General features: G+C 54.1%; 2 protein-coding genes across 2 annotated transcripts in view; one reads left to right on the forward strand and one right to left on the reverse strand.

Annotated features, from left to right (window-relative positions):
- Positions 1–6,727: 6,727 nt before the first annotated feature.
- On the reverse strand, positions 6,728–8,044 carry FOXB2 (forkhead box B2; the record flags this gene model as incomplete). Its single annotated transcript, XM_084898937.1, has 1 exon — positions 6,728–8,044. The coding sequence occupies one exon, from the start codon at positions 8,042–8,044 to the stop codon at positions 6,728–6,730; it is 1,317 nt and encodes a 438-aa protein (XP_084755063.1).
- A 218-nt stretch (positions 8,045–8,262) lies between these two features.
- LOC311630290 (uncharacterized protein) overlaps positions 8,263–11,129 on the forward strand; it is a gene marked incomplete at its 5' end in the record, with an annotated part of 3,830 nt that continues 963 nt past the window's right edge. The window contains 2 exons of the mRNA XM_084899151.1: positions 8,263–8,637; positions 10,792–10,975. Coding sequence (XP_084755277.1) covers positions 8,263–8,637; positions 10,792–10,975 — 559 coding nt within the window. The remainder of the gene's footprint in view (positions 8,638–10,791; positions 10,976–11,129) is intronic.

An 11,129-nucleotide genomic window follows, 5' to 3' on the forward strand; every position in this document is an offset into this window, starting at 1 on the left:
CTAGGCATGTGCCCTGACTGGGAATTGAACCCTGGCCTCCTGGTTCATAGGTTGATGCTCAACCACTGAGCCATACTAGCCTGGCTCTTCTTGTACATCTTCAGTGTACACTATAGGGTTGAGATTATTCCCTCAATAGAATTTCACAAACATTTTCTATATGAGTAAAATTTTATAAGCATTATTTATAATGGCTGCATGATATTCCATATTCTGCAAATAGCATGATTTATTTAAACATTTCCCTATGGGGATATAAGTTAATCACTATAAAACAAGTTACAACAAAGTTAATGCTATAAAATCCTCACCTAGGATGAATTCTTAGGCAGACTAAAGCTTTATCTGTTTAGGCAATAAATGAGGTTTCCAGTTAGTAATACAATGTCCAGTCCTCTCCACCTAAGGAACTTTTTTCTTTTCTTTTTTTTTTTTAAAGAGAAGAGGAATATTGTTTCTAAGGCACAATTACTTTGGGTAAGTAAGTGGTGTTATGGGTGTATCACATGCATTGAAAGAATTGATATAGTTTCCAGAGAGAAAATCAAAGCAATATTAGAATTAGTTTTTTTCCTTTGTCAATATTAGAGGCATACATCTGCCTCGTTCTCTCTTTCCTTCCTAATATCCTAACTTTCTAACTTATTTTCTTCCTTTCCTCTCTCCTTATTTCCCTCCCTCCATCTTTCCTTCTTTCTCTTTCTCATCTGTGTGTTTCAGTGTTATGGATTCTTTATGGAATGAATCTAGTTCAGTTGGGCCTGGTCGACAATTCTCCAGCTCCCTTCTTACTAAGCATCTATCCATAGGAATAATAAAAACACGCTGTCCATGAAGCTGCTGACAAGGCTGGAACTGGCTCAGATTGGAAAGCATATTCGAATGCACTTCTTAAATGACGCTGCAATAATGAGAACTGTGACTTATAAGCAAAGCCCGGGTGCCCTGTGCACACAAAAGACCTGTTTCTTGTGGCAGGAAAGAACTAATTGGGTCAAACTAAACATAACCAAAATATTTTCTTAACAATATTCTTTTGAAGACATTTTCATGAGTCACTCTAATTTTTGATAATTTTATAAAATCCTTTTTCATACAGCATTGTTAGCATGGTTGGTTCTTCAGTTTAAAGAAGTGTTACTATAATAATACAACTGTAAGTCTCAGATGCTTTATTTTCTGCTTAATGATATATGTGCATATCATGTGACTGAGTGTAGATCATATGAATATATCATGGCTTAAAACCCAGAATTTGAATTTCATGGGCCATGCTAAAATTCAATAAAGCAACATTTGAATGCAAGGGGGAAAGAGCAACATGTGGCTTGAATTTTCCTTAAAATACACAGGGGAGAGTTAAGGGGGGGAAAGTGCTTGGGACAGAGTAGATCTGGAGTTTTGCCAAACTCATACCATTTAAACAATGGTTTAAGATTGAATTCAAATCCCAAGCAGATCTCTTCAATCTCCCCCAAAGGGTATAAGGTAGCATTTCAGCTTTGAAAGATAAAGTTAATGAAAATACTTTCAATGAGCAGAATGAGAATGCTGGACATGAAGAAACTGTTTTGCCCTCTGGAATTCAAGGACTTCCTACCTCCATTTGGACCCCCACTCTGCCTTTTCACCTACAAAGAGATTATCACTGGCTTTTGAGACCATTTTTTTTTTAATTTCTCAGTTTCAATACAAACTCTACCCTGCCCCCTCTCCCCCATACAGAATCACGTGCACACAGTCTGATGAGCACCAATACCATTTAAAGCCCTCGCCACATCATCCAAATCCTGAGTTTGCTTCTAAAATATCCTTGTGCACATTTCATAGTCAGGTACAGTGAAGAATGAAAATTGTTATCCAATGGAGGAGCCAAATCCCATCACAATTTATAATGATCTCTATAATTTTGTGCATATCAGAAAAGGCAATTTTGTTGGTGCATGGCATTTAAGGGGATTAGTGGCTTTGGTGATCCATGTTTCTTCTCCTAAGGCATTCTGCTTCCATACTCTTCTGGAGTATGTCTATAGTAGTGCCAATAGTGCCAAGCAGGCAAATGTCACCTGTGAGTCCCAGGGGAGGTGCTGGTCAGCCTTCCAAACCCTGCAATACAAAGATGCTTGGAGTTCAGCGGTGCCACTTCCAGCTAACTGGCTCTGATTCCTCTGGATGCAAACAGCCCCCTCCCTGGCTGGACTGATGCCAGTCTACTTAAGGAGATAATTGACCACAAGCCAGCCTGACTGACAGCCTTCCTAAGTGCCAGATGCCAACTGTGCTGGCCCTAGCCTTTGCAGGAGGGCCTGTTCTCCCAGGAACCAGAGCTAAAATAGCTTCGCCCTCCCTCTGCCCTTAGCTTTTGTCTCAGCTTCCCAAGGAAATATAATCAGATAGATTATTCCAAGTTGTTTTTCTTCTACTTTTTTTTTTTTTTTTTTTTTACAGAGTGGAAGAGAGAGGGATAGAGAGTTAAAAATATCAATGAGAGAGAAATATTGACCAGTTGCCTTTTGCACACCCCCTCCTGGGAATGTGCCCACAACCAAGGTACATGCCCTTGACCGGAATCGAACCTGGGACCCTTCAGTCCGCAGGCCAATAATCTATTCACTGAGCCAAACCGGTTAGGGCCTACTTTTCTTTCTTCTTTCTTTCTTTTTCTTTTTTCTTTTCTTTCTTTCTTTCTTTCTTTCTTTCTTTCTTTCTTTCTTTCTTTTTTTTGTATATTTTATTGAGTTTTTACAGAGAAGGGAGAGGGATAGAGAGCTAGAAACATCGATGAGAGAGAAACATCAACCAGCTGCCTCCTGCACACCCCCCCACTGGGGATGTGCCCGCAACCAAGGTATATGTCTTTGACAGGAATCAAACCTGAGACCTTTCAGTCTACAGACCGACACTCTATCCACTGAGCCAAACCGGTTTCGGCTCCACTTTTTTTTTAAGGACAGCTACACTAAAACCTTCCTCCCTCCTCCTGGCTTCTTCCTATCTTTCTTGGGGTTCTGTGCACTCAGTGAAGTGGGATACAGGCTAAGCAACTAGTAAGTAGCTTTTTCTATCATCCTGGAAACCAACAGCATAATGCCATTGTATCTCCACCAGCACTTAGCATGCCCTGAGTGATTTCATTGACCTAGTGTCTTTACTTCCATCTCCCTTAGGTCTAGAACTTAATTTCCCTCTACCTCAACCTATAGCTAGAGAGAGAATACCTGAGAGGTCAGATGTGATCACATACTCAGTTGAGAGGGTTACCAAAATATCACCATCAGTTTATTCTTATTAGCTTTAGCGGTTCTCTCTATACTTAGATTATTACCAGAGCTATACATGTTTAACGGTTCGATCCCTCTTTAAACATTTACAATAAGTGCTGGATCTGGCTCAGGGTCTGTGAGTGTTTTTGGCACGTGGATATGAAGATTTGATTCTGGTGGAGCAGTGAGCCGGGACCTGGGGACTTCCCAGTCCTGGTACCTCAGAGGTTTGCCCAGACTAATCCTGCCAACTCCCAGCTCGGGAGTTGTGGGAATGATAATCTTACAGTGAGACTGCAGACCCCATCTTAGTTGGGGGGTGGGGGTCTTCAAGGCTTTAATTGGGACCTCTGTTGGGATCAGAGCTTTAACGGACACCCCACCCCCACCCCCGTCTTTAGTGTTTATTTACAAGAATCCCGTGCTCTCCAGTCTGAATGCCACGCTTAGCTTAGCTTCCTTTGAGTACCGGGGTCTCTCCTGGAAGAAAACTTGAATGGAATGATTTCTAAGCTCATGTTGCCTTCTAGTCTCCTTTCTCTCCCCCCTTACAGTAAAAACAAAACAACCGTGTTTTCCTCACAGAGGTAGAAGGGGTGCCACGGGGGTGTGCGGGGTGGGGTTGGGTGCCAAGAGGGTTCAGGGAAACAGCGAGGGTCCATTATTCATCCTTCTCAGAGGCCCCGCCCACAGGCTCCCTCCCCCCTCCTCAGGAGGGGCGGTCACTTAGGCCAGCTCCCCCTTCTTGCTCTTCTCTCCCGCTTCCCCCCAACATCACTTGGAGCCTCCCCCTTTCCAGAGGAACCGTGGGCATCTCTATAAAGTTCACTGGCCCTTGAAGGCAGGTGGGGAAGGGAGGGTGCTCTTTGGAAGAAACTCCCAGAATTCAGGACTCTCAGCCTCTGAACTACGGGCCCCTGCCCTGGGCTTCCAGGCACCAACTCACGCAGAGACAAAGAAGCCAGATTCCCCAAGTCTCCCCAAGTCTGTGACCCTCATGTCAGCATCTGCCCTTTTTCTTTTTGTCCCTCAATCATAACAAACTAGTGTAGAGGAAAACCTAGCAGTCTCAAACTGACAGGATGGGAGGCGCTAGAATTGTGCGAGCTCGAAAGGAGGCCTTGGCCAGACCTTGGAGTCGCTGCAAGGGATGTAGTAAATCAGGGATCATTGCCGTGCACAAGTCATCTTGTGGGCCCTTTGCTTTCTTCTGAGGAAAGGTTAGAGGAGGCTTCCTTGGGGCTGGCTGGGCCGAGGGAAACTGGTTCAGATTGGAGCCCTGCTCGTGGGTGAAGGGCAGAGGCCGGACTGCGATTCCTTGGCCCCAGCGGGGTCCCCCACACTGGCCTGGCCACCTCACCAGCTCCCCACCCAGCTCCACAGTAACTGCAGCCTGCAAGGTCCTGTGGGGGAGCACTTCGCCTCCCCCGGGAGCCCCCCAGCTGCTAAGGCCGAAGCCCAGCTGGGCCTGGGTGCAGCCTGCGAGCAACAGATCCCAGGCCTTGGTGGCGGTGGCAGTGGTGGTGGCGGCCAGGTTCCTCGTTAAAAGTCAAACGCCGAGGTGGTGGCAGCATCCTGGCACCGACTTCCGGGTCTGACCAGCCCCGCAGATTTCAGGGGGCGCCGCTGGGTACTCACCACATGGAACCGAGTCCCCGGTTTGCCCTCAAGGACCTCAGAAAAGGGAATGGGGTTTTGGGTGGTGGTGATGGTGTATTGATGTGAGCCTCAGGTAGGAACAACAAAATCTCTGTTCCCGTGTGTGTGTGTGTGTGTGTGTGTGTGGGGGGGGGGGTGGTGGTGGTGGTGGTGGTGGTGGTGGTGGTGGTGGTGGTGGTGGTGTCTAACTCCGATCTGGCCCCTCAGGAGGCCTTGAGCTCAGCTAGGACACCAGCATGGTCAGTGAGAACGGGTAGCAGGGGAGGTAAATGCACCGCTGGTAAAAGGAGAAGCGGAGCAAGGTGTCCCTGCTGGTGGCTGGCCTGAGACTTCAGCCCTCTGAAACTCTGATGCTAAGAAATAACGGGGCAGGGGAGGGTTTGCCAAGTCCCCTGTCTGCGCAGGAGGCACCCAAACCGCGTGGTCTGGTGCCTGGAGAAGCGAAACACCATCACGCCGGCACTGGCAACACCCAGAGAGAAGCTTTAATGGAGAACACCGCGTACAAACACAGGCAGACATGAACGTGTCACAAAGTCACAACCCGAACGCTGCGCGGACACAATCCAGAGGTGACAGAGAGGCTCCTCCCTACCAGCCCCCCGCCCCCCTTCGTTCCCAAAAGTTTGTTGCAAGTAAAGTGCTATTGCTGGGGCTCAACAAGAGGGGAGGGGCAGCAGTGGGGAGCCAAGTTTCTCTCCCACTCTCACAAGGACAGCAGCGTGCACAGGGGACCAGGTCGCCACGGCCACTGTGAGCCTTAAGAGCAAAACTTAGGGGGGACGATGCAGGTGTTTCTTGCACTGGTGAGTTAGGGGAACAACATCGCATCGTGATGCAAGGAATTTTTTTTTCTCTTTTAAATCCCAGTGGAACAGATCGTGAGAATGCACATTATTTTGGGGCTCCTTAATGATTTCATCCGACTGACACACAAAGGAATTGCAGGTTTCTAGAAAGTCACCTTTGATGGTCTCTTTGGTGCATTTCTCCCAGAACTTTATGTTTGGAATCCTGGGCTTTGCTCTGTAAGCCGCCGCCACTATCCTCTTTTGTGCAAACTAATTGCTTTAGCTGTTTCCGGGACCCCGGGTCAGAGCCAAGACACGTAACTGTTTCCCAAGGTCCTCCGTGGTGTCCCCACTGCCCCCTAAAGCGGCTTTAGTCACCATACCGTTTCCTTGCCGCTTTCCCTGACCAGGGAAATAATGGCATCAAACGCTTCTTCTCTTCCTTCTTAAATAAATCGAGATGTCCTTCGTGAACAGCAGTTTTGTCCAGAATGCCCCAAGCCCCAAGAGCGGCAGCTGCCCTGCAGGAGACCAGAGGAGAGGAACTCCGTGGCTGCGGTCTGTCCCAGCTTCACTCTCTGTTGCATGTCTCCGGGCGATGTTTACATCTCACAGCTTCTGGTCCCACACAAACAAGAATCGAAAAAAATCCATTTCCAATTTACCTGCCAAAGGAGGATTCCCCAAACGCCTTCATTTCCCTCCCTCTCCCCACCCATAACTTATTGATTTATAATATTAATTACAATAGAAACTCGTACCTGAAAATTGGCTTTCATGAACCTGATTGTACAACATAGTATTACACACTGACACCAGAAGCATTACATTGAGGCGGACCACTGGCGAATCCACATTCTGGTTCGTTCGTTTTTGTTTAAATACCTTTCCCTGTCCCGCCAACGCTGGGGATCAGCCGGGCCTGGCCGGGGCGCCCTCTCCCCCTCCCGCGGTCGGTCGGGGACCAGCGGTTTGTTCTGTCTTCATCTCGTCCCTCTCGGCTTGCTGGGCGCCTTAGGAGTGCACCAGCACCGAGTGCAGGGAGCCACCCTTGCCCTCGGCCGCACTCGGGGCGGCGGGCTCCAGCAGAGAGGCTGCAGGAGAGGCCGAGGCCGCCGGGCACACGGTGGCGGCCGGAGCCGGCGCCTGCTGGGCGGCCGCGGGGACAGCGAGCGCGGGCGGCAGCGCGGCCACGGGCGGAAGCGCCAGGGTGGGCTTGATGGGCACCGGCACGGCAGGCAGGCTCTGGCTAGCCGAATGGCACAGGGCCTTGACCGGCACCCCGAAAGCCCCGTACTCCGGGCCTACGGGTACCCCCGCGGCTGCGGCGGCTGCGGCGGCCGCGGCCACCGAATCCATGACCCCGACGTGCGGCCACACGGAGCTGACGACGTTGCCCAGCTGGCCCGGCACGGGGTACCCCAGGTGGTGCATGACCGAGGCCAGGGGCAGCCCGCCGGCCTGCAGCACGCCCTTGTAGTCCCGGCCGATGATGTTCTCGATGGCGAACGGGTGCTTGAAGCCCGACGTGGACGCGGCGGCGGCGGCTGCAGCGGCGGCGGCGGCCGAGCCCAGCCCGTAGGGCGGGAACTGGGACAGGCGCCCCACGCTGCCCACCGCGGCCGCCGCGGCCGCCGCGGCCGCCGCCGCCACGGCCGCCGCCTCCTGCTGCATCTTGCCGGGCTGCGACGACGGCTGCTGAGGCTGGGACTGCTGAGACGACGGCTGCTGGGGCGGCTGCGAAGGGAGGTGAGGCGGCGGCGGCGGCTGCGGAGCCGGGGGCTGCTGGTGGAAATAATGCACCATGTGCGGCGGGGGCGGCTGGGGCGGGGGGTGGTGGTGGTGGTGGTGGTGATGGTGGGCGGCAGCGTGATGGTGGTGGTGGTGATGGTGCGGGTGGTGGGAGGGATGCGGGTGCAGGTGCCCTCCTCCGGGCCCGGCGCCCGGCGGCGCGCCCTTGGCGCTGCCCGCGTGCAGGTGAGCGTGGTCGGCGCGCAGCACCTTGAAGCGCTTGCGGCGCCGCAGGAAGCTGCCGTTCTCGAACATGTCGCCGCAGTCGGGGTGCAGCGCCCAGAAGCTGCCCTTGCCCGGCTGGTCGGGCCGCCGCGGGATCTTGATGAAGCAGTCGTTGAAGGAGAGGTTGTGGCGCAGGCTGTTCTGCCAGCGCTGCGTGTGCTCGCGGTAGTAGGGGAAGCGCTCCATGATGAACTTGTAGATGTCGCTCAGCGGCAGCATCTTCTCGGCCGAGTGCTGGATGGCCATGGCGGTCAGCGAGATGTACGAGTAGGGCGGCTTCTGGTCGCTGTACGAGCTCTTCCCCGGCCGAGGCATCGCCGCCCCTGGCGCCTCCACCGCCCGCTGGCTCCTCCGCAGCAGCAGCCCGCTCCCGGGGCCCGGCTGGCTCCACTCCTCCTCCTCCTCCTCCTCCTCCCTACGCTCGCCACTCCACCCTCCTCTTCCCTCCTAAGACCCTCCTGCCGGGTATCTCCCGCCTCCTCCCAGCTGCCTGGGATTGCCGCGCTCGGCCTCTTCGGCCAACTTAGCTCGCGATGCTCACAACTTCGGGCCCCGACGGCCGCCGCCGCCGCCGCCGACCCGAGCGCACAGCCGCGGGCGGGGCGCGCCAGCCTCACCGCCCCCCCTCGCGGCGTCTTCCCTTCGGACGGCCGGAGACCGAGCTCGGGAGTCGGCGTTGGAAGAGTGGGGAGGAGCCGTGTTCTCTTCCGGTCTCCTTGCTTTTTTTTCTCGGTCCGAGGGAAGCGCAGGCCAAGCGGGCTGGGAGGAAGGACTGGACCGTCAGGAGGACCCTGGCCCTTTCAATCCGAAATGGCACTCGCTGTCCCGGAGGCGGGGAAAGGCGGCTGCTCCCTGACCCACCGCTCTGTCCACCCTGTTGGTCTGTTCTCCTGGGTCGGAGAAGCAAGGTAAGGAGAAGGGAGCCCGGCTTCCTGGCAGCCTAAGTCTGGCACCTTTTTTTTTCCCCTCCAGCAGCTCGCGGCGGAGCGGGGGACAGAGCTGTGTAGGCGGTCGCTTGCGGGGTGGAGGGAAAAGTTTGGTGGCTTCTGCAGGCGCAGAGCGTGCAGGCTTGGAGGAGGGGCGGGGGCGCCGGGCGCGCACCGCGGACTGGAGCGGGTGTCTGCGAAGGAGGGGGGGGGGGGGGATGCGAGACGCCCAGAGGCCCGCTCCGTGGTCCGCCGCAGCTGCCGCCGCTGCTGCTCTCCCGGACGGGTCTGGAGCTGGAGAGGCGGCGGCGGCTGTGGCTGCGACGCGCTCTCCCGGCTGCGTTTTGTAACGGTCCCCGAGACGCCGAGACCCCCGCAGCTCACGCTTCGAGATCATCACATGACCGAGGCTGAGGGACTGACTCCGCGCCGCCGCCGCCGCGTCTCTCGCAGGAGAAGGGGCGAGAAGGCGCCGTGCCTCGCCCCCGCCCCTTCCCCTCCGTCCAGGTTTGGGCGCCTCCACCCTCCGCACGCACCACCCGCTCGCAGAACCCAGCCGCCGCCGAGATGGAGGGGGGGGGGGGACGGGGCGAGGGGGAACGCAGGCTGTTGGCTGGGAGGGGCGCAGTCCCGGGTGCGGTCCCCGCTGCCGTACGCCACCGGGCCGCGACGCTAGACAGAGAGGGGGCACTGGACCCTGCTTTCCCTCTTCTCTCCTGAATCTCCAGCCTCTCCCCATCCTTTCACCCTTCCCACCTACCAGCTCTGATTCTCTCTCCTTATGTTACCTTTCTCCTCGACCAGCCACTCTGGGCCAAGTTTGTAGAATCATGACCTCAAAGCCTATCTCCACTGCAAAAATAAAAAAATAAATAAAAATTAAATAAAAATAAATCCCAATGCCTGGGAGGGTTGGAAGGGAAAATTCATGGGGAGGAGAACCAGGGACAACTTCGTCAAATGCTAACTTCATCACAACTTTATGGTGCACCAACTGTATACCAGGCCCATGGATGGTGCCAGGTCCAAGGAGGCGCGATACAGCTCTCTGCGCGCCAGGACCGCGGGGCAGAGCGGGAGTGGACAGTCACCCGGAAATTGGTGTAGATTTAAGGGATTGGTGAATGGAGCTCCACCGCGCTTCTCCAGAGCGGGTGGACCCAACAGGGCGAGGCATTTCTTTGGGATGGTGACATCTGAGCTGAGCTGGGGCAGCAGGAGTAGTTGAGGTTACTGAGATCCCATCACCTGGGTGTTCTTGGAACCAAGTCTTTGCCATTCTTAGCACATGGAGGGAAGGGAGGTAATTAAAACCAAATGGGAGGTCAAAACGATCCATTCACAGGGCCTGGCGTGACCTGTGAGGGAAAGGTGGATCCCAGTGCTTGCTGGGGTCCGGGAAGCAGGTTCCTGCTCCGCACTAAACCCAGCAGTGCATCCCCTCTGAAGGCAGGGAGAACCCCAAGTTATATTCTGATTTAGGCTGCCGATACCCTTGGGCTGGGAGGCAAAGCAGAGTGTAGGAGGGGAAAAACACACACCCTCTTCCGGTCTGTGGGCCTCAGTTCCATTATTTGTAAAATGAGATGTCTGGAGTTGAACATTTCTCGGGCCCCTTCCAGTTCCGCCAGTGGAGGAGAATACATGTATTAGGGACTGTGGCTCGCTCTGTTTTTCATTTCTTCTTTTCCATGTCTAAATCTGAAAGCAGAAGGCAGTTGGCCCAGACTGCTTGGGAGATTGCCTCTTACCCTCCAACCTTGGCGACACCAGGTCCGTGTTTTCAGCTTAGAGCTTTGGCTGAGCTGCCCCAGGGAAGGACCACGAGCCGCACTGTCTGCCCATCGGGTTGTAGGGGTGCAGTGAGCGGGGCAGATGTGTAATTTTCATCTTTAGTCAGGAACTAGCTTTCTGTCTAGTGCTCTTAGGCCAGCAGCCGCGTTAGAAGAGGTAAAGACAGTTTAAGCAAAGTGTGCAAGAGGGCCCCGGGGGAACAGAGCAGCCTCTTGGCTTGCCCTAAGTGAAGGAGACCCTTTCAGAGTTGGATGCTTTCGCTGTCACTCCAGACAGGGGCCATTCCTTCAGCCAATGGAGTGTTTTTGGATTTTTTTTTTTTTTTAAATTTCTGGTCCGCAGAGGCAGTTTCAGGAGCTGAGCAGCAGCCGGCCTCCAGGCCTCACGATGCTACGGAGGAATTCCCAAGATGCCTACAGAGACAGAACAGCCCTGTCCAAGCTGAGCAGCGGGCAAGGGCAGCTTACCAAAGTATCTTGTCCGCGGGCTTCCAGAGAAGCAACGCCTCATCCTTGGGAGGTCTCAGGTACATTCCCATCTCAGGTACATTCCCATCTCAGGTACATTCCCATCTCAGGTACATTCCCATCTCAGGTACGTTCCCGTCGGGCAAGTGGACCCGTAGGTGTCTGGGAACACAGCGAGAGAAGGACCCTTCAAAGGCGCCTGGGGTGAGCCTA

Source organism: Pipistrellus hanaki (genome assembly GCF_964339955.1).
Source record: "Pipistrellus hanaki genome assembly, chromosome: 11".
Lineage (NCBI taxonomy): Eukaryota > Metazoa > Chordata > Mammalia > Chiroptera > Vespertilionidae > Pipistrellus > Pipistrellus hanaki.